This window comes from Pelophylax lessonae, assembly GCF_965119305.1.
Source record: "Pelophylax lessonae genome assembly, chromosome: 4".
Taxonomy (NCBI): Eukaryota; Metazoa; Chordata; class Amphibia; order Anura; family Ranidae; genus Pelophylax; species Pelophylax lessonae.
The window spans coordinates 301386031-301407841 of NC_138771.1; the positions used below are offsets into that span (position 1 = coordinate 301386031).

Consider the following 21811-nt stretch of genomic DNA (forward strand, 5'->3'; position numbering starts at 1 on the left):
GACAATCATTTATGTTAGATCCCTTTAGGAGGAACACTGCCTTACTATAACTAAAGAATAACTGAATTAAATAAATGAATATAGTAACACTCTGAATGTTTGTAAAACAAAATATTTTTCTCCGTCAATAATTGGAATTAACAGACCATACCGGTCCAGTCATGGTACAGATGGCATGTTCATGGCACCCGCCGTTTAGTCCATCAGCACATGGGTTAATGGGTGTGCAGATAGTTCCATCTCCACTGTATCCTTTCAGACAGCTGCAAGTCACTTTCACACCACTTTGTGAGCACTTAGCATTCTTATCACAGCCACCATTATTTGTCCGACACAAATCTACCACTACAGGGAAAAGAAAAAAAAATAATAATAATGCCATGATCTGCTATAAAATGGGTGCAAATGTCATATTTGAACCATACTAACACCACTGCCCATCATTCTCTTCTCTATATACATATCTGCAGGTATCTCTCTTTCAAAGGACTTTAGTAAAAGGTGAAAAGTAGCTTTCAGGAAAAAAAGTTAGACTGTGCACAGTAAGAATGAAACATTTTATCTGCTACTTTGCTGACACCCATTGAGTGTTTGGAACATCACCTACATTATATATATAAAGTATTCGGCCCCCTTGAACTTTGCGACCTTTTGCCACATTTCAGGCTTCAAACATAAAGATTCAAAACTGTAATTTTTTGTGAAGAATCAACAAGTGGGACACAATCATGAAGTGGAACAAAATGTATTGGATATTTCAAACTTTTTTAACAAATAAAAAATGGAAAAATTGGGCGTGCAAAATTATTAAGCCCCCTTAAGTTAATACTTTGTAGCGCCACCTTTTGCTGCGATTGCAGCTGTAAGTCGCTTGGGGTATGTCTCTATCAGTTTTGCACATCGAGAGACTGAAATTTTTGCCCATTCCTCCTTGCAAAACAACTCAAGCTCAGTGAGGTTGGATGGAGAGCGTTTGTGAACAGCAGTTTTCAGTTCTTTCCACAGATTCTCGATTGGATTCAGGTCTGGACTTTGACTTGGCCATTCTAACACCTGAATATGTTTATTTGTGAACCATTCCATTGTAGATTTTGCTTTATGTTTTGGATCATTGTCTTGTTGGAAGACAAATCTCCGTCCCAGTCTCAGGTCTTTTGCAGACTCCATCAGGTTTTCTTCCAGAATGGTCCTGTATTTGGCTCCATCCATCTTGCCATCAATTTTAACCATCTTCCCTGTCCCTGCTGAAGAAAAGCAGGCCCAAACCATGATGCTGCCACCACCATGTTTGACAGTGGGGATGGTGTGTTCAGGGTGATGAGCTGTGTTGCTTTTACGCCAAACATAACGTTTTGCATTGTTGCCAAAAAGTTTGATTTTGGTTTCATCTGACCAGAGCACCTTCTTCCACATGTTTGGTGTGTCTCCCAGGTGGCTTGTGGCAAACTTTAAACGACACTTTTTATGGATATCTTTAAGAAATGGCTTTCTTCTTGCCACTCTTCCATAAAGGCCCGCCCCGGGTGCCACACATTAGGGGGGTGTCAGGGAGCACCAGGGTGACACCCGGGGCCGGCCGCCGGACTGCCTTCGCCGCTCGCTGACACAGGAGCGCAGAGGAGGAGAAACTGTACAAAGCAGAGAATGGAAGAGAGACTCACTTCGCTCACGAGCCCTGCATACACAGCGGGAAATGTGCTAGATAAAGAGAAGGTGATTGGTTGCTAGGACCGCCTAGCAACCAATCACCGGCTCATTAACTAGCACAGTTAACTCCGGCATTTCCCGCCGACCGCTGTGTATGCAGGGCTCGTGAGCGAAGTGAGTCTCTATCCCATTCTCTGATTTGTACAGTTTCTCCCTCTCTGCTCTCCTCCTAATAAGGTAGGAGGGGGAGGGGCAATTGTATTGTAAAGTCGTTCTATTGGGGGGGGGGTCTGCATTGTAAAGGGGTTTCATTGGAGGGGGGGTCTGCATTGTAAAGGGGTTTTATTGGAGGGGGGTCTGCATTGTAAAGGGGTTTTATTGGAGGGGGGGTTGTTTGCATTGTAAAGGGGTTCTATTGGGGGGAGGGGTGTCTGCATTGTAGAGGGGTTTTATTGGGGGGGGGGGGTCTGCATTGTAAAGGGGTTTTGTTGGAGGGGGGGAGTTGTCTGCGTTGTAAAGGAGTTCTATTGGGGGCTTGTATTGTAAAAGGGGTTCTATTGGGGGGCTTGTATTGTAAAGTGGTTCTATTGGGGGGGAGGTCTGCATTTTAGAGGGGTTCTATGGGGGGGTTTGTATTGTAAAGGGTTCTATTGGGGGGGTTTGTATTGTAAAGGGGTACTATTGGGGGGGTTTGTATTGTAAAGGGGTTCTATTAGGGGGGTCTGCATTGTAAAGGGGTTCTATTTGGGGGTTTGCATCGTAGAGGGGTTCTATTGGCGGGGGTTTGTATTGTAAAGGGGTTCTATTGGCGGGGGTTTGTATTGTAAAGGGGTTCTATTGACAGGGGCTTTGTATTGTAAAGGGGTTCTATTGGGGGGGGCTGTATAATGTAAAGGGTTCTATTGAGGGGGGGGCGAGGGCTATGTCATGTAAAGGGTTCTATTGGGGGGGGGTGGAAACTGTGTAATGTAAGGGTTCTATGGGGGGGGCTGTGTAATGTAAAGGGGGTCTTCCTACATTTTACTCGCAGTTATTTTTTTTCTGCATTTTCTGAAAGCGCACCAAAAGTCTTGCATGCTACATCTTTGGCACGCTTTCAGAAAACAGGAAATAATTTTTTTGGGGGGAGTGACACCATGGTTTACTGCACCAGGTGACACCAACCCTAGCGACACCACTGGCAGTAGCACACAGTAAGTATGCCACTGCCAGTTACATGTATTTCTGTCTGGCGCCTCAGGTCAATCGGCGCCGTTTTTGCAGAGGAGGAGGGGCCTGGTCGCCGGGTCAATGTGCGGTTTCGTCGCCTGCACGCCGGGGGGGGGGGGGGGAGGGAGGGTGTCAGATATAGGATCCGCCCCGGGTGCCAAATGCTCTAGGTATGCCCCTGCCCACTTGTTGTTGATTCTTCACAAAAAATTACAGTTTTATATCTTTATGTTTGAAGCCTGAGATGTGGCAAAAGGTTGCAAAGTTCAAGGGGGCCGAATACTTTCGCAAGGCACTGTATCTATATATATATATATATACACACACACACATATACACACATATATATACAGGGCTTTTTTTCCTCAGAGAATAGGTACAGGAACTCCCCCTTTCCAAGTCACCCTTTGTCTCCACCCCCTACCCATACCCCAAGCACTGTTCCTTGGTTTCACCCCCTACCAACCTCCCAAGACCACCCCTTTTAGGAGAATACAGAGGCATGTAACATTGGTACTAACTAATTTGTATTGAACTTGTTAATGGTAACAAGAAAAGCAGTAAGACAAGATCCCCAGCAGCCAGCAAAAATGGACTACCAACAACCAAATACCCTCCCCCCAGCAACAATAGATCCCCTGCAGCAACAACAGATCTCCCAGTAGCCAGCATCACCAGACCCCCAGCAACAACAGATCCCCCAGCAACAACGTACCACCTACAACAAATTACCACCCCCTTCCTTCAGCAACAATAGATCTTTAAGCAGCCAGCAACAATAGACCACTCTCTCATCAGTAGATCCCTTCCAGCAACAATTGACTCCCCAGAAACCCAAGACCCACCCCTAGCAACAATAGAGCCCCTGCCAGCAACAATAAACCTCTCTAGCAACAACAGCCCCCCTCCCTGCAAAAAAATAGATGCCCTTCAGTTACAGTGGATCCCTCAGCAGCCAGCATCAACAGACCCTGTAGCACACCCCAGCACCTCTTTCCAATACATACATTCAGTCCTGGAAGTGGCGGAACTGTGTTCCCCCGCGTTTCTGCTGAAAAAACTGGATTTTTTACTTACCGAAAAATCCTTTTCTCTTAAGTTCATTGACGGACGCAGTTCCCTGATCCATATCAGTAGGGTTATACTGCCCCCAGTAGGAGTAGGACACTAGGCAGAAAAAAAAGTTCTGGCTATGCCTATGGGCAGTCCCGGAGGGTACACCCTCTCTCTGCCTGCATAGGATGTCAGTTTTGTATCAAAGCATTGTCAGAAAGTAACACCAACCCAACTCAAATAGGAGCGGGTACTGCGTCCGCCAATGAACTTAAGAGAAAATTATTTTACGGTAAGTCAAAAATCCAGTTCTCTATCGTTCATTGACGGACACAGTTCTCTTATCCATATCAGTAGGGACGTCCCAAAGCAGTGCCAAAAAAATTAGGGGTGGGAACAACAGAAAAGAACAAGTCCCCGAGGCTAAACATTGCCGACCAGGCAACATAAGACTCAACAGAACAAAAAATGAGGCCTACCTGAAACAAACAGTAAACACCCTCAAGGAAGGCCAAACGATCTCCAGACAGCAACCAGCAAAAACTTGCAGCCAAAAGAGGCATCTGCAGATGCCAGCACATCCACCTCAAAAATTTGGTAAAGGTGTGAACAGATAAAGTACTAACCAGGCCCAACCCTGCTTAGCTGCCGAGAGCAGATGAGACCGGGCGCATTCAGGGTGGTGTGGCCGTAGGCCCAGGTGACCGTCTTTCAACCTGAAGCACAGATGCCTGTATGGCGAAAAGCCCAGGAAGCACCAGGCGCCCGAGTAGAAAGCGCCGAAACAGGGGAAGGTAGGACCTGACCCTTAATTGAATAAGCCTGCACCACCGACTGTTCGATCCATCTGGAAATAGTCGCAGCAGGCACAGGCAGCCCTGTTCTTGGGCCATCCGTGAGTAAAGAGAGTGAATCTGACTCACGAAAAGACTCAGTAGTCGCCAAGTACACCTTGAGTACCCGAACTCTATTCAGAGTATGCAACGCACATTCCTTAGGATGTGAGGACTTAGGACATAAGATGGTAATACAATGTCCTCGTGCAAGTGAACACCAGAAACCACCTTCAGAGGGAAGGACGAATCTGGATGAAGTTCCACTTGGCCCCATGAACCAACACATAGGGAGAACGACGAGAGTCGCCAGTGCCGAAACCCTGCGCACAGAGTGACAGCAACCAAGACGGCCACCTTCTATAATAAGGTAGGCAGGTGATACCCACGAATACTCGCAAACGGAGGTTCTTGAAGAACCGACCGCACCAAAGCAAGGTCCCCAGTTGGTGACGGAGGTCGCACCGGAAGTACCAAATGTCGCACCCCCTGGAGGAAGTTACGCACCAGAAAATGGGCGACCAACGGCCTTTGGAAGAAAATTGCCAAAGCCGAAACCTGACCCTTGACAGTACTCAAGGCCAACTTTTTGATCAACTCCCCATTGAAGGAAGCCAAGATTCAGGCCACCGAGTAAGAGCGAAAGAGGTCCGAAGGGACGACCATGTGCAGGACAGCAACAGCTGAACCGCAGTCCGAAGTTTTTCCCCGGAGGGAGAAAACTCCCTGACTGAGGACGAGTCCAAAGTCAGCCCCAGATAGTCCAGTTTCATGGAAGGGACCAGGGATGACCTCTGAAGGTTCAGAACCCACCTGAACTCCTCCAGAGTTCTCATGGTGACTGCCAACTGCGTTGCCAGCATCGTAGGGGACACCACACAGAGAAGCAGATTGGCCAGGAAACCAGGACCAATACGCTCCGCTGCCGCAACAGTGCCAAGACCGGAGCCAACACCCTTGTGAAGACCTGAGGAGCAGAGGCGAGACCAAGGGGTAATGCCCAAAACCGATAGAGATTCTTCCCCGCGGCAAAAACTGAGAAACCGTTGGTGTCCAGAACATAACGGATGTGAAGTCCATGGAGGCCAGGAATCCCCCTGATGTAGGGAAGCCACCATCATGCGAACCGATACCTTCTTGAATTTTTGATTCATACGGCACCATCAAAGGGCCAGTAGGTCCAGCTTGTTGAACCAGAGCCTGAACTGCCCCACAGAACGCCTGCAAGCAATCCGGGAACAGCCGTACATTGGAAGGGAAAACCTTGCTGGATAAAAACGTATCGAAACTCGATCTTGCAACCGGACCTCAAGACCTCCTGAACCTAGCTGCCTGGGAACCAGGCCAGCTGCAGGTCCAAGAACCGACAAAAATGTCCCCCCACCCCATAAATGGGTGAGGACACACCTTCAGGCCGAGTAGGCCTTGTCCGCAGGTCTGGAAAAAGCTGATCTCTTGTTCGCCAGACCAGGGCCGTTTGGAACCACCCGAGGATGTCTTGAAGGACTTCAACTGTCCTCGAGAGCCAAAAAGGAGGAACCCCGTCCACGACAAAGGCCCTTACCCCTGTTAGCCTGTGGAAGAAAAGGCACTCTTACCCCTGTGAGACCCTTATATAATGTCATCCAGGGGAGCACCAAACAGGTGATCCCCCCGAAAAGGGAGAGCCATTAAAGCCTTCTTAGAAGTTTGATCCACAGACCAACACTCCGGTCAAGTATACGCCGGACCACCACCGCCGAAACCGACAAGTGACCCGTCCAGCACGGTTTCGCAAACAAATTGCAGCCCCTGTGCCAGCTGGACCAACAGCTCCCCCAGGGCAGAAAGGACTTGCCCCTCACCAAGTCACGGCATTGGAACTCCGCCCTTCAGGCAGAGTCTGCGTGGTAAGGGCAATCATGAACACCGTTTCCAGTGCAGACCCCACCAGGGAGTACAGATCATGGGCCAGAGCCCATGCCATCCTATCCCCCAAGTCCTTAAAGGACGGGGATTCCTCCACCGGAACAACGGTGGTCCTATGCAGCCTAGAGACCGTACGCCCACCAACGGCGGAACAGAGAGACTCGTCTAGCAGCTGCTTAGACACCCCAGGGGAACGTCTCAGATGGCCCCATCCTACATGAGCATGCTAGCAAAATAAGCTGAATATGGCAGGTGAGTGCCAGATGCTTCCTGCGCCCCAGGTGCAGCCGCCGCTGCATCCTCCAAATTGCAGGGTGTCACGCACCGAACAACCAGTGCATCCACCAGCGCCTGTATCATGCGTGGCAGGGGAGGTAGAAAGGTCATCCTCATTATCCGAGGAGACAGGGCGCAAGGTAACAGATCCAGCAGGGAGGCCCACGTCTGCAGCAGCTGAGTCAGACTCAGAATCCGAGACATCAGATGAGGTATATAATGTGAAACTGCAAACAGAATGGAGCAATATAACAACTGATTAAGTGTATTACCTTTACAGGTTCTTCCATCACCTTCATAAAACTTCTTACACTCACAGGTTTTATCCTTTTTGCACACAGCCTCTCTTGAGCATGGAGGTGTGCAGACTGGAGGCAAATCTATAAGTAATTAGGGAAAAAGTTATATTGACATTATTATATGTCCAATACTGAAACCACTCAGTGCTTGAAGATACAAAAATAATTAAAAGTAACCGAATTTAGTTTCGCAGCGTCTTCCAATCCATCCTCTTTTACAGTTGCACTCCCCAGTTCCAGTGATGCCCTCGTCACACTGCCCATTTTCCGTGCAATCACAGACTACAAGACATAAATGGTGAGCTTGGCTCAGAAATAATCACGATTCATCAATGCATAAGACACCTTACACTATTCACATTATTCATGTGCAGAAAAGGAATGAGGAGCACACAACACAGAGTGTTAACCTTGTTTGTGTACAGAAACATCTCTATGGCATGCAGTAGTACAAACATTCATACAAAAATAATAATTATTATGTCAGGCTTAGTGAAAAAATACAGTGAGAAGTATGTGAGCTGCCATTTCTGAGATACCTCTGAAAATGCCAGTGCCTGGCTGTCATGCTTATCCAATGGCTTCAATGCCCTAAAGGGCGAGTCTACCACAGGGCTGCTGTTAGAAATTATCGGGCCCTGTACAGCTTTCCTGATTGGGAGCCTAACCCCCCCCCCCCCCCCCCAGAGGTGCAGCAGAACAGCGGCACTAACTTTATCCGCCTACACCCCGACAAAAAAAAAGTCCTAACTCCTGGGCCCCTCTGTTGACATGATGGAGCCCAAGGAAATGTAATTTAAGCCCTGGTGGATAGGAGTGGGGTGTGGCCCAAGAAAATCAATTTATTCATTTAGGCAGAAATTAACAAAGCTGCGCTGGGCCACCCTGTTTAGCTGATGGGGCCTGGGCCCAGTACAACAGGACCAACTGTACTGCCCTATCAACGGCCCTGGTCCACCATAATGTAATATTTTAGTTATAGGCAGAGCCTGGTAGACTAACATGTGTCTTAAATAAAAGTGAGATAACTCTACCATAATTCCTGACTTCACTTCTATCCACCTAGAATTTAGTTTATCTTATCTGCCTTTGAGTACCCCACCCTCTTTTGGTGTAATCTCCATAATGTAAAATAAATAAAAACTTCCAAAAGGAGGGGTGGAACCCCTAATATTGGTCCTAGAGTGTTAGCAGAACCAGGAAATCAAGTGCAGATGTCTGGCATATGTGCTTAAGTGTTGACAGAAATGTGCACACAAGTGGTCATGACTATAGACTTGCTGTGATCAGACAGGAACATGGACACAGGAAAAGCCTTTGAAGATTAGCTGGTGTTCACACTGGAACTGATTCTTTTCCAGTGAGCTTGATGCAGCTTAGCAGGTCAATGCAGGTGAGAAAGAGGCTAGGTGCAGATCAAATATACCTGTCAATACACTCTGAATGATCTCAAATTTCCCAAATGCATGGAGAATGTACCTGAAATCAAGCTACATTTGTCCATTAACACAACTCCAAAGCTTGCCAACACAGAGACTAATTCCTCATTGAGACACGAGAATGAGAGCTAAAAAGCTGCTGTGATCAGACACAAAAGAACTCTATGCTAATAATATGCAAAAAGCTGCAGCCTTTTTGTATGTGGACAGAACTGCAGTCCCTGTTTGTGTCCAGCACCAGTCATAACCCCTAATTAGATGTAACTGATTAGATAAACGGTTACAAGAGAACAGATTCCTCCATCTACGTTATACAGTGTGAGTGGATGAATCTCCCTCTTAGGCTATTGTATTCTGACAGCCACTGGTGCTGATTGTCAGTGTACCCAAACAGAGCAGCTCAATCTAATTGGATGCAGCTGTTTGGCCAACACGTTTCAAGCAAAAAAATTTTGGGCAAGAGGGGGTCCATTGGGGCCACCAAAGAAGTGAAATTCGCACAGTTTTTGGGCAAGATCATCAATGTATTATCTGTGCACACATAAAGTACCGTATTTATTGGCATATAACACACACCTTTTCTCCCTGAAAACAGAGTGAAAATAATATGTACGTGGTATACACCGATATACGCATTGGAGGGGAAGGGGGGCGAGTGCCGCTGAATAACACAAAGTGGGGATCTCCCGTTTATTCGGCTGCCGCTGTTATACGAAGTCCCGCCTCCTGGACCGGCTCCTACGATAGACAGCACACTGGTTCAATGCCGGGACATGTACTGTCTATAATAGAAGTCAGTCCAGGAGGCGGGACTGCATATAACAGCGGCAGCCGAGTAAACGGGAGATCCCTGCTCTGTTTAATCCAGCGGCTCTAATCTCCTGAGGTTGCAGATGGGCACTGATCAGGCTGCAACGGTGAGGCTGCAGATGGGAACTGATCAGGCTGCAATGATGGGCAATGGTGAGGCTGCAGATGGACACTGATCAGGCTGCAATGGGGAGGCTGCAGATGGACACTGATCAGTGGTGTATTTAGGTTTTGTGCTGCCCTAGGCCTGACTAAACTTGTGCACCCCCTAATTTATATATGACCCACCCCTACCTGTAAAGGCCACACCCCTTACTGTTTATGACCCGCCCTGTCATCTGTGAACCACAGACCACAAGTCTATCAGTGCCCATCAGCGTAGCCTTATCGGTGCAGACTCATCACTGACCGCTTTATGGGGGTGTCAGACTGATTTGCCTCCTGGACTCTGCCCTCTGGCCCAATTCACCCCATAAGATTCACACTATACTAAAAGTGTAGCCCAAGCCGGCGGGGACCCTTTTCGCGCGGGACTCGGGAGGAGGCTGTTTTTTTTTTTTTTTCGTGCAGGGTGCAGCTTTTTTGCTGCCCCCCTGCAAAGTGCCGCCCTAGGCCTGGGCCTTGTTGGCCTAGGCCAAAATACAGCACTGTGTAAAACTGTGATTTGCAGCGCTGCTTAAATTAGTTTATAAATATATCAAAATATATCAAAAATTCATATAAAATAATAAAATAAAATACTTCATATAAATTAAATAAATAATACAATACATAAAACTCATAAAGTGCTGTAGTATTGGTGAAAATAAATATATGGCTCAATGTCCATTATATCATCGTGTTGCCGTGATGAATCTTTTCACTTGAACTCATACAGGTGCTAAAGTGCTTGATTTGTGCTTTGTTCGGGGTCTCCCCCTTTGGTTATCTACTCACCGCTAGATGGTAGTTTTCAGGCATGTAAGGATAGTTTTGCCCTGCTTCTCCGCTTGATGTATAATTATTTCTGTGAGTATTGATTCCTCCCCGATGTCCTCATGAAAAGAGAGTCATTCATGGTGAAGATCGTTTAAAAAGGGGGGTGTTTATTGGCAAAAACAATGGGAATATACTCACAAACATAGTATAATATCATGCAAAAAAATGTGAATGAATGAAGAGAGCGGCTCGGCGGCTGACTGCTCCCGCAGCATCCACTACACCGGCCGGAGGTCACGTGATACGCTCGACCAATCACTAGACGCGTTTCGATGTGTAACACATCGTCCTCTGTAGCTGCACATCGAAACGCGTCTAGTGATTGGTCGAGCGTATCACGTGACCTCCGGCCGGTGTAGTGGATGCTGCGGGAGCAGTCAGCCGCCGAGCCGCTCTCTTCATTCATTCACATTTTTTTGCATGATATTATACTATGTTTGTGAGTATATTCCCATTGTTTTTGCCAATAAACACCCCCCTTTTTAAACGATCTTCACCATGAATGACTCTCTTTTCATGAGGACATCGGGGAGGAATCAATACTCACAGAAATAATTATACATCAAGCGGAGAAGCAGGGCAAAACTATCCTTACATGCCTGAAAACTACCATCTAGCGGTGAGTAGATAACCAAAGGGGGAGACCCCGAACAAAGCACAAATCAAGCACTTTAGCACCTGTATGAGTTCAAGTGAAAAGATTCATCACGGCAACACGATGATATAATGGACATTGAGCCATATATTTATTTTCACCAATACTACAGCACTTTATGAGTTTTATGTATTGTATTATTTATTTAATTTATATGAAGTATTTTATTTTATTATTTTATATGAATTTTTGATATATTTTGATATATTTATAAACTAATTTAAGCAGCGCTGCAAATCACAGTTTTACACATTTCAAAAGAGCACCCAGCACTTTTACACTGCAGCTAGCAGCTTTTTACACACAATTCACTAGTATATTGTTGCACTCAAGCACTTTTTCCATAAGCGCAGGGTCCTCTCAGTCTCAAAATACAGCACTGACACTGATCAGACTGAAATGATGGGCAATGGTGAGGCTGCAGATGGACACTGATCAAACTGAAATGGGCAATGGTGAGGCTGCAAATGGGCACTGATCAGGCTGCATTGATGGGCAATAGTGAGACTGCAAAAAGGCACTGATCAGGCTGCAAGTGGGCACTGATCAGGCTGCATTGATGGGCAATGGTGAGGCTGCAAATGGGCACTGATCAGGCTGCATTGATGGGCAATAGTGAGGCTCCAAATGGGCACTGATCAGGCTGCATTGATGGGCATTGGTGAGGCTGCAGGTGGGCACTGGTCAGGCTGTATTGATGGGCAATGGTGAGGCTGCAGATGGGCACTGATCAGGCTACAATGATGGGCAATAGTGAGCCTGCAGATGGGCACTGATCAGGCTGCAATGAGGGTCATTAATGAGAGTGCAGATGGGCACTGATCAGGCTGCATTGATGGGCACTGATCAGGCTGCATTGATAGACACTGTCCTTATGTTGCTTCAAAGTTCTTTATTTTAAATGTATGTTTTTTTTAGGAAACTTTCCTCTTAAAATTAAGGTGCGTGTTATACTCCTATGCGTGTTATATGCCGATAAATACGGTAATTAAAACGAAGTGCCAACTGGAGCAAAATCATTGGTGCACACAAATGTAAAGGAAGCAGGAGCTGATTGTATTATGTGCAGAATGGAAGAGGTGCCATTTCTATCAATATTCGGTGCTCTGCTGTTTGCGAGATCCTATTATCGGCTTCTTTTCCTTGTCTTTAGATAAATGAAATGCTGTTCAGTGAACCTCTTTTCTTTTTTTGTTAAATCAGAATAAAAGTTTACTAAGAATTAATAAACAGTAGAAAAACATTTTGAATTCTGGAGAGTTTTGTCACTCAGTACATTGGAAGAAATTGAAATACAGAGATACTGTTACATGTCACCTAAACCTTTATAAATGTCAGCCCAAACAGAGTACACCATCAAAAGTTGTTACTCCCAGTCGATGTAGTCACTTATACCATAAGTATTGATGCCCCCTATACAACCCCTACTTTGATGGTTGTGCTATGAAGAGTGTGAGCATGTCAACCTCATAGCAAGAGTCTACTATCCAAGACTAAATCCAATGGAGTGAGACCTGGAGTAGCTAGCCAGCATTCCCAAATCTTGTTAAACCGAGTCAGGCTGCCCCTATGCTGGTAGATAAGGTGTTCATATCTTAATATTACTCCCATATTAGTTAACCAAATTTCTGATGTTGGGGGAGACTGAGATCCAATGTTGCAATGTCAGCTTACAAGCTTGCAATAGGGCCCTGGATTCTGCCTCCCTGACATATACATCTGACATCATCCTAAAAGCCCAATAAACATGGCTTAGAGTCAAGGGATATGTCCAATTGAAAGGTACTGTCAATGGTGTGCACTGTACTAGTCCAGTACCTATGCAACTTGGTGCATATCCACATAAGATGTAAGAGATCATCGTTATCTCTACAGCACCTTGCACACAAGGGGTCAGGATGAAACCCAAGATTTACAAGAAAACAACAAGAGAAGGGCGCACCGACCTTGTGCATTACCACTTAAAAGGTCATTAAAATCTAAGAAGGGTAGCGTACAATATACTCACAAACGTAGCCTATGAACGAGCATATATGAAATGGGCACCGCTCGCTTCCAGGACACTTCTCTACTGCTGGATAGCGTGATGGCGTCCTCAAAACCTGATGTGGCTTACACGTTTCGAGGGAGGACCCTCTTCCTCAGAGCCAAAACCACCACGATCAATGGTGGCGATTTTGGCTCTGAGGAAGAGGGTCCTCCCTCGAAACGTGTAAGCCACATCAGGTTTTGAGGACACCATCACGCTATCCAGCAGTAGAGAAGTGTCCTGGAAGCGAGCAGTGCCCATTTCCTATATGCTTGTTCATATGCTACAATTGTGAGTATATTGTACGCTACCCTTCTTTGATTTTAGTAAACTTTTAAGTGGTAATGCACAAGGTCGGTGCGCCCTTCTCTTGTTGTTTTCTTGTAGTGCCTTTTGGATACCCTTGGTCCTGAGGGGGGGCAGCAAGACCACTTCATTTGTGACATAAAACCGCCTAGAACATTCACCTTCCTGCATACCACTCGAGCGCAGGAGAGATATTGTTGAAACCCAAGTTTACACAGTTTAAGGGGGTTGCACTGAGCCCATAATAGAATATATAGTTGGGACAGCCTTTGAGTGAAATTCAATGAACAACTGCGTACCGCCTCCAGGGCCAGACCAATGATTCCCAGTTATGACACCTAAAACTTTCTCCCACTTTTCCATTGCCTTGTTAGGGAATCCATCCACATATTCCTCCAACACCATCATATAATATCCAATAATGAACCCTTTGGTGGAAGTCGACTGCCGCATCATGTTAAAAAGAGGGGTTGGGGATATCAGTGAGCCCCTTGATAGCAACTACAGATGCAGATACAGATTGTCATTTGAGTAAGCTGTGAGTCTGACTGCTATCTTGGATGCCATATCCAAGATGGTGGTGCCCAGCAGCATTATCAGCCCTGTTTCATATCATACCATCTTCTACTGTATAATTACAAGGGGATTACATATATGGTACAAGGTAATTTATTATATAATCTTATGTGAAAATAGTAGTATTTGGTTCCTCAGGCCAGTAAGTGGGACTTTAAGGCCTTTTTGCCTTAAAGTCCCACTTACTGGCCTGAGGAACCAAATACTTCTTTGTATACATACCAGGGATGTTGGCGCAACTACTCTTAGGAATCATCTACCTACATTAACAATCTTTCAAAAGGTTTTCTAGAGCTCTAAACTACCAAATCGCATGTGAAAATAGTAGGGGGACAGGGTCTTATTCAGGCAAAAAAAACCCCTCCAGTCATAGAGGGGTCATCGTCAAGCTGTTTCAGAGGGCACAATTTCTATAGATAAAGTAGAAATTAAACCCCTTCTAATATAAATTAATACTTTTATTAATAAACTAGGCAGCCTGTATTAGCATTGTTTTCGTCACCATCTTTATACAGAAATTCTTGAGGACTAAAGCAGTGCGAATTATATTCATGTTTGCTCACTTCAGAGATCCGGCTTCTTGTGCAAATATAAAAATAAAGAGATAAACCTACTTTTACAGTCTGGTCCATATCTCCCTGGCATGCATAGCTCACAAGCTGTTCCATTAAATTCCGGGCTGCATCTGCATTCTCCAGTGCCAGCATATCCTTCATCACATGTTCCATGTTTATTACATGGAGTCTCAGGGCTCCCAGGACAGGCTGGCAGAACAAATACATGAAAACACCTTAGAACTTACTGAGAGATAAAAGAGATGCAAATGTGTATATTCATTCAAAATCAGGTTAAAAGTATAATGCATTTTCGGTACTGTTATTACAAAATTTTTCTTAAAATGAACCTGTACTTTGTCCACACAAAGCAACAGGTTCACTGTGACCTAATTTTCCCAGCATTTTTTTTTAAGCAGGTACATTTATTTATAAGCATATATCATGTTAAACATAGCAGTATACACATTGTTATAGCATGTAAAGCATACAAGCAGTATCAATGGCGTGTGCATCATAATAAATGAAACCGGGTATAGAGCCTCATGAGTCATACAATACAAAACAGAACTGACACAACGTTAATGAAACGAATAGTATTTTTTGCATAAAAGTGAATGTAGAGCTGGAGGGAGCATAAACATAGACAGTAGGGGAAATAATTATTTGATCCCCTGCAGATTTTGTAAGTTTGCCCACTTACAAAGAAATTAAGGGTCTATAATTGTTATCATAGGTGTATTTTAAATTATATCAACCACAAATCCAGAAAAAACACATGAAACAAATGTTATAACTTTTGTTGCAGTTCAGTTAAAAAAATAAGTATTTGATCTCCTACCAACCAACAATAATTCTGGCTCCCACAGACTGGCTACAGTATGTGCTCATGTGGTACACAGATTAGTACTGACAATTTAGGAAGGTGCTCCTAACAAAAAAAACACCTGTCCACAGAATCTCTTTCTTCCATTCAAACTTCACCATAATGGGCAAGACCAAAGAGCTGTCAAAGGACATAAAGGACAAGATGGTAGACCTGCACAAGGTTGGAATGGGTTACAAAACCATCAGCAAGAAGCTTGGTGAGAAGTAGACAACTGTTGAAGCGATTATTCGCAAATGGAAGAAATACAAAATAACCATCAATCGACCTCGATCTGGAGCTCAATGCAAGATTTCGCCTCAGGGGTTAAGGATGATCATGAGAAAAGTGAGGGATCAGCCCAGAACTACAAGGGAGAAGCTTGTGAATGATCTCAAGACAGTTGGAACCACAGTCACCAAACAAACTATTGGTAACACAATATGACCCTAAGAACGTCATCCCTACAGTCAAGCACAGAGGTGGAAACATGATGCTTTGGGGCTGTTTCTCTGCTAAAGGTACAGGTCGACTTTGCCGCATTGAGGGGATGTTGCCATGTATTGTAAAATTTTTGATGAGAACCTTCTTCCCTCAGCCAGAACACTAAAGTTCGGTCGTGGATGGGTCTTCCAGCATGACAATTACCCAATACTTACCGCCAAGGCAACAAAGAAGTGGTTTAAGAAGAAGCACATTAAGGCCATGGAGTGCCATAGCCAGTCTCCAGACCTTAATCTTATAGAACATTTATGGAGAGGGCTGAAACTTTGAGTTGCCAAATGACCGCCAAGAAACCCTAAGGATTTAGAGAAGATCTGTAAAGAAGAGTGGACCAAAATCCCTCCTGAGTTGAGTGCTAAACTGGTAACCAACTAAAATAAACGTCTTACCTCTGTGCTTGCCAACAAGGGTTTCACCACCATGTACTAAGTCATGTTTTGCTTGGGGATCTGTCAGGGTGCTAGGAAACCAGACCACATGGAGATGCAGGTAAAATAAAGCAGTTTATTAGAGCAAACAATAAACGCACAGCAAGAGTGAGGAGCGAGATCAGGAACAGCCGGGGTCAAGTCCAGAAATGGGTAGTCATCCAAGCCGGGGTCGAGTCCAGAAGCAGGTAGTCTGCAGATGTGGGGTCGAGAGCCAGGAGAATCGTCAGCCAAACCTGGTCATACATGGAGGAACACGGAGAACAGAGGGCTGCTAGCAGTAATGCACCTTGGAGCACAAATGCAAGGGCAAGGACTGCAACCCATCAGGTGATTGATATAGTCAGGTGTGCAGCATCATCACTGAGCGACACCCAAGCAGCAGGCAACTGATGAGGCAATCAGAATTTATAATAGACAGCAGTCTGCACATGTCCAAGATGGCTGCCAACAGGAGGGCAATGTAAGATCTTGACAGGATCAAATACTTATTTTACTCACTAAACTGCAACTCAATTTATAACATTTGTTTTATGTGTTTTTTTCTGGGTTTTTTGCTGATAGTCTGTCTCTATCATTTAAAATACACATATAATAAAAATGATATACCCTTCATTTATTTGTAAGTGGGCAAACTTACAAAATCTGCAGGGAATCAAATTCATATTTTCCCCATTGTACCTGAGTTTTTCCCTGCAACATATAATTACTCTCCTTATGCTCGTTTGCTGCCTTGTTTAACAGCTGGAATTGAAGGCAAAGCCCTGACTAAACTACAATTTGGTGGTGTTATATTGTGTTACACCAGGCTAACGACTCCCATTGTGACAGTGCTGATTGGCCAACATGGAGTAAGTCACATGCTCCTCCTATTTTAGCTCCCAATGTCATAGTTCCAAACTGTCATTTCTTTGAAGGGACTATTCCTCTTTTGAGACAAAATCCCTCTGTCCCCCTTGTAGCCTTAGTTTTCCCTTTTTTGGGTCTGATGTGTACTTCTCTATAAAAAAAAATATGCTGCACTAAACGTTTTATCCAACCTCTAAATTACTGCATTTGATTTTATAAAAAGCAAATATAAAGAAAAAATAAAGGTAAAAAAGAACTTTTGTGGTTTAGCCAACTATTTTCTGCACATCTTTGTGGCCTATGTAATTGGGCTGTGGCAGCAACATCTCCTTTGCCTACATACTGTATGCTTTAACATTTCAGAAAGTTGGAAGGTATGCCCAGTGCTGAACAGAAGGACAATGTGTAGGAAAGGTAAGCTTTATGCTGGGGAGGTATATGAAGGATTAAAGCCAACTTTTTGAGTTGCCATGAATGGGAAAAGCACAGGTTTTTTTTTAAGCTAAATATTAATTGTAAGTTTATTATTTTTTACATAATTGATGTTTAATTTTTTGTATTTTTTTTTTTTTTGCATTAAATGTAGAGATTTGTTGATTAGCCACTAGAGAGAGTTCTGTGTACCCCTACAGTCACTCAGACCTCCCTGCTGAGATTAGATTGTTGAGATAGAATATTAGTGACACTGGGGAATGCTTTCATTGAGTCCACTGATTTTCAAAGTGATATAGAGTTGTTAAGCAGAACTGTTGTGTAACATTTCAAAATAGGAAGCACAGCCTGTATAAACAGTGATCAGTGTATGGTACCAAAAGCAAGCCCAATCTATAGTAAAAAAAGCAGGTAGGCTAGAACAAGGAAACCAAAGTCAAACAAACTGTGGTGTCTCCAAAACTGAAAAATTATCTTCAGATTTGTCACACTTAGCCTGCATAGTTCTCACTGATGGGGCTGGATTTTTTATAGGCAAAGTTCATCCATGTGGATTACCAAAACTCTTTATATAATCCCCATCACATCAGCATGCATGTTTTGCTGGACCACATTTTACTTTCTACACAAGAAAATCAGCATGAAAAAAGCCAATGCAAACTTTACGGCAGTAGTAACACTATGCTGACTTTCGATCTGGACAATCCAAGACCATTGTGCCCATTCCTCCCCAGTTGATTCCCGTATGCTCTTTTTACTTTACCACAATATTGTTCTGTTAATCTTTGTGATATAACATTAATGAAAGTTGGGATTGTAATATAACTATACTTTTATTTCTGTACTTTTTACTTGTAACTACCCTATGCAGAATATCAATCTAGTAAGCTTGAACCAATAAAGAGACAATGCATAACTGGGTGGGGATTGGGTTTTGTGTTGACATACCTAACTTTTACTGAAACCCTTTTGAAAGAGTGCACTCACAGTCATAGATGTGAGGGGTAGGTATTTATATTCAGCAGTACCCGGAACAGCATTAAATATGATACAGCTTCCACTTATTGACCAGAAAGCAAGGTGAATGGCTGGAAATGAATTCATAACGCATACCTTGGCAATCTCTTCCATAGTATCCTTTACAGCATTTGGCCATCCACAGAACCAGGGAACATTCCTGGCGGCAGCCCTGTATACTCCGCCTGGAGCTTAAGTCATACTGACATTTGGTTTTCTGGCCCTGTGCAATGGAGGTTAAATACAAGTTATACAGTATTCTTAGTTTATTCAGTAACAAAATTTGCAAATACACCTAAATGACTGATCATAGGAAGAGTTCCAGTTTATTCTCTGACCAGGGCCACATTACGATACGATGTTCAAAGCTGGCTAGTGGCATACCTAGGTTGGGGGGGTACGGCCCTACCCGGATACAGACAGTTGTGGCGTGTTCTACAGGTGTAAGCACAGCTAGGCAGCAGTTTTGTGTACTGTTTTGCAGGCCTATCTGAATAGCAGTAATACAGTATGCTGCCCTATACAGACTCGAGCTTTGGGGAAGCCTGGAAGATGCTGCTCTGTTTCTGAGGTCTGGTAAAACTCTTTGCATAGCAGCTCTGGAGAGATTTTTGCTAAAGGAGTGGGAATATATTTCTTCTGGTGGGTGTTGAGAGGGAGATTTTTTCTGGGAATATGCGAGGGAGGAATTTTTGCTCGGGGGAAGGGGGTTGTGGCAAAATTGGTGCTGGGAGAATTCCTATACACTGTAATGATTGCTGCTTTGTTGCCGTTAATTGGCTGTTTGATGCCCACCTATTTAACCTTTGCCTAATGGTTGCCCATGTATTTTTGTTGCCCTTGTATTGTCAAATACACAATGTTTGGTGGACCATGTTACTATAATTTATTCCTCAGCAGGCCTGTACTATCCAAGCACACTGCTATTATCAACATGTTTCACCATGGTGAACTATATGGCATGTTTATACATACAACATACAGATAAGGAAATATGGCACATCTCAGTATTTTTTATTTTTTTTTATGTCTGTTCATTCTTTGTATTAATCTTATTTTTGTTTATTAGTGAAAATAATTTTGCAGTACAAAAGAGTGCAAGAAGTTGTCAAATATACTAGATACACTACTGTAGCAGGTCATGCATAGATGTAATTCTGATACTTTACACACAACATTTAGTTACATTACCTTGGGCTTGCTTCCTGATGGGCACTTTGGAACGTTAAAGCACATACCACAATCACCCTATTAAATATACAGACAGAAGTGTTACAAGGTGGATAAATCTATTTCAATGGCACAATAAGGAAGAAGTAAATAGAAGGAGGAGACAAAAAGAAGCAGAATATTAAAGTAGAATTCCAGTTAAACTTTTCTCATTAGAGTAGAGCTCCATTTATGTTATGATGCGGTCATTGGGCTTGTTAGGGAAATATTCACTACTTCCTGAACCAGTGACACAACAGTAGCAGACAGTAAGAATATCTACCTAATTGGTGGAGACAGAAGCAAAAGCCTGAGGTGATAACCCTTTCATAGCCTAATAAGAAAAGTATTTTTTTGCTGTCTTGTATTCCCAATGGAGAGATCCCTTTTATCTCCTGTTATGGGGACTCAATGAAGACAGTCAGCAATAAAAAAAATAAAAAATCTAACCCTTTACCTCAAAATATGTTTTACTTATTAATGTGAGATCTTAAGGATTCTTACAACAGTTAATTTAAACTTACGGACATATCCAAAGTAACTAAGTGGTCACATCGTCCACCCAAACTAAGAGGTGTAAGAAGGCAGTCAATGCCATAAGCTATTCCTCCATCGAAAAGAAGCTGTCGCTGGATGATCTTGCACTGTCTATTGTCCATAAAAATATCCCCCTGAGAAAAGGAAAATATGTTATCAGATATGTATAGATTTCATTGATAATAATCACCCTCACATCTGCACAGATCCCACAGTTATTGCCCAACTGCTTTGCTTATCAGAGTTTTTAATCTTAAAATATATGCATCGTAAACATTGTTGTTCAATAACAGAAAAGCTGGTGATTGGGAAACGCTACTTAGATTTAAAAGAAGACTGGGTAAATCTTGGACTATATATAATTAATTAATGAGTTATGATAAAAGATTAGTAAGGGTCTGTTCACACCATAAAATGTTGCCTCAATACATAGAAGTGCATTGTTTTATGTGTTCTGCGGTGCATTGTTATGCAAAGTTTATTGCACCCACTGCAAGCCTACAGTGCGCTATAATGCATATCCATTTTGGTTTACCGCAACACTCAGATGCATATGGTCTGTGCACCATGTTGTCCTTTGCTAAAAAAAACAAAACTTGCCGGATCTCTTTTTGCACATTTAGTATTGGGTTCCCTCATGCAGTGCATAAAAATGTGAGCATAACAGCACACTGAATTATTACCCAAATGGGCCCTTGCACATTGATCCCATGTGAAGGCTAATACCTAGTACATAGGGAACGAATGTCAGGAGACATTGGCCGGTTCGATAAAAATCGGCCTGTGTGTATGGCAGCTGGTCCGACAAAAGCCGGCCAAACGGCTCCTATCAGACGAGGAAAACCAGCAGCCGACTGACTCTCGATCAGCGCACTCAGCCCATGACTGAGAGGGCTGACCGGAGTGTTCTGGCAGGGGGCATCCCCTGCACAACAGCTCAGCGGAGAAGATCGCTGTACTAACGTCGGTTTGAATGAAAAAAACTATTAGTTTATAGCTAGTAGTCTATTTAGCTATATGCTATAGCTAAACTTCATGCTGGAAATGCAGTCACTCCCTTTTCCTGGGGCAGGAAGGTGTAAGTAGTTGATGTGAAGCATGTACAACATTTAAAGCAATTCCTTCAAAAGAAACTTGCGCTTAGAAAAATGGGGGCTGCCGTTGTTGACCTACTTTTCAAAATGCTGGCCGCCTGCCTCTCATGCTGAACCTGTGACTTCAGGAGTCGCTGACCTGGTGAAGCTAATGAGGTCAGAACTCCTAATTCCCAGGTAGTAACTAAAAAAATATTGACGTAATTTGACCATTATGTTGGCACGCAACTATCATAAGGGGAAATCAGCAATGGCAGCCTATATACAGTACCTCTCTTAAAAATTTTAAAATTTGTCATTGTCT

General features: G+C 43.8%; 1 protein-coding gene across 1 annotated transcript in view; it reads right to left on the bottom strand.

The window, feature by feature from the left end:
• STAB2 (stabilin 2) overlaps window positions 1-21811 on the bottom strand; it is a 218552-nt gene that overhangs the window by 21954 nt on the left and 174787 nt on the right. Inside the window, exons 53-59 of the mRNA XM_082254467.1 lie at window positions 20401-20547; window positions 19859-19915; window positions 18764-18890; window positions 14633-14782; window positions 7403-7507; window positions 7199-7306; window positions 152-345 (exon numbers count right to left, since the gene is read on the bottom strand). Of these exons, the coding sequence (XP_082110593.1) occupies window positions 152-345; window positions 7199-7306; window positions 7403-7507; window positions 14633-14782; window positions 18764-18890; window positions 19859-19915; window positions 20401-20547 (888 nt within the window). The remainder of the gene's footprint in view (window positions 1-151; window positions 346-7198; window positions 7307-7402; window positions 7508-14632; window positions 14783-18763; window positions 18891-19858; window positions 19916-20400; window positions 20548-21811) is intronic.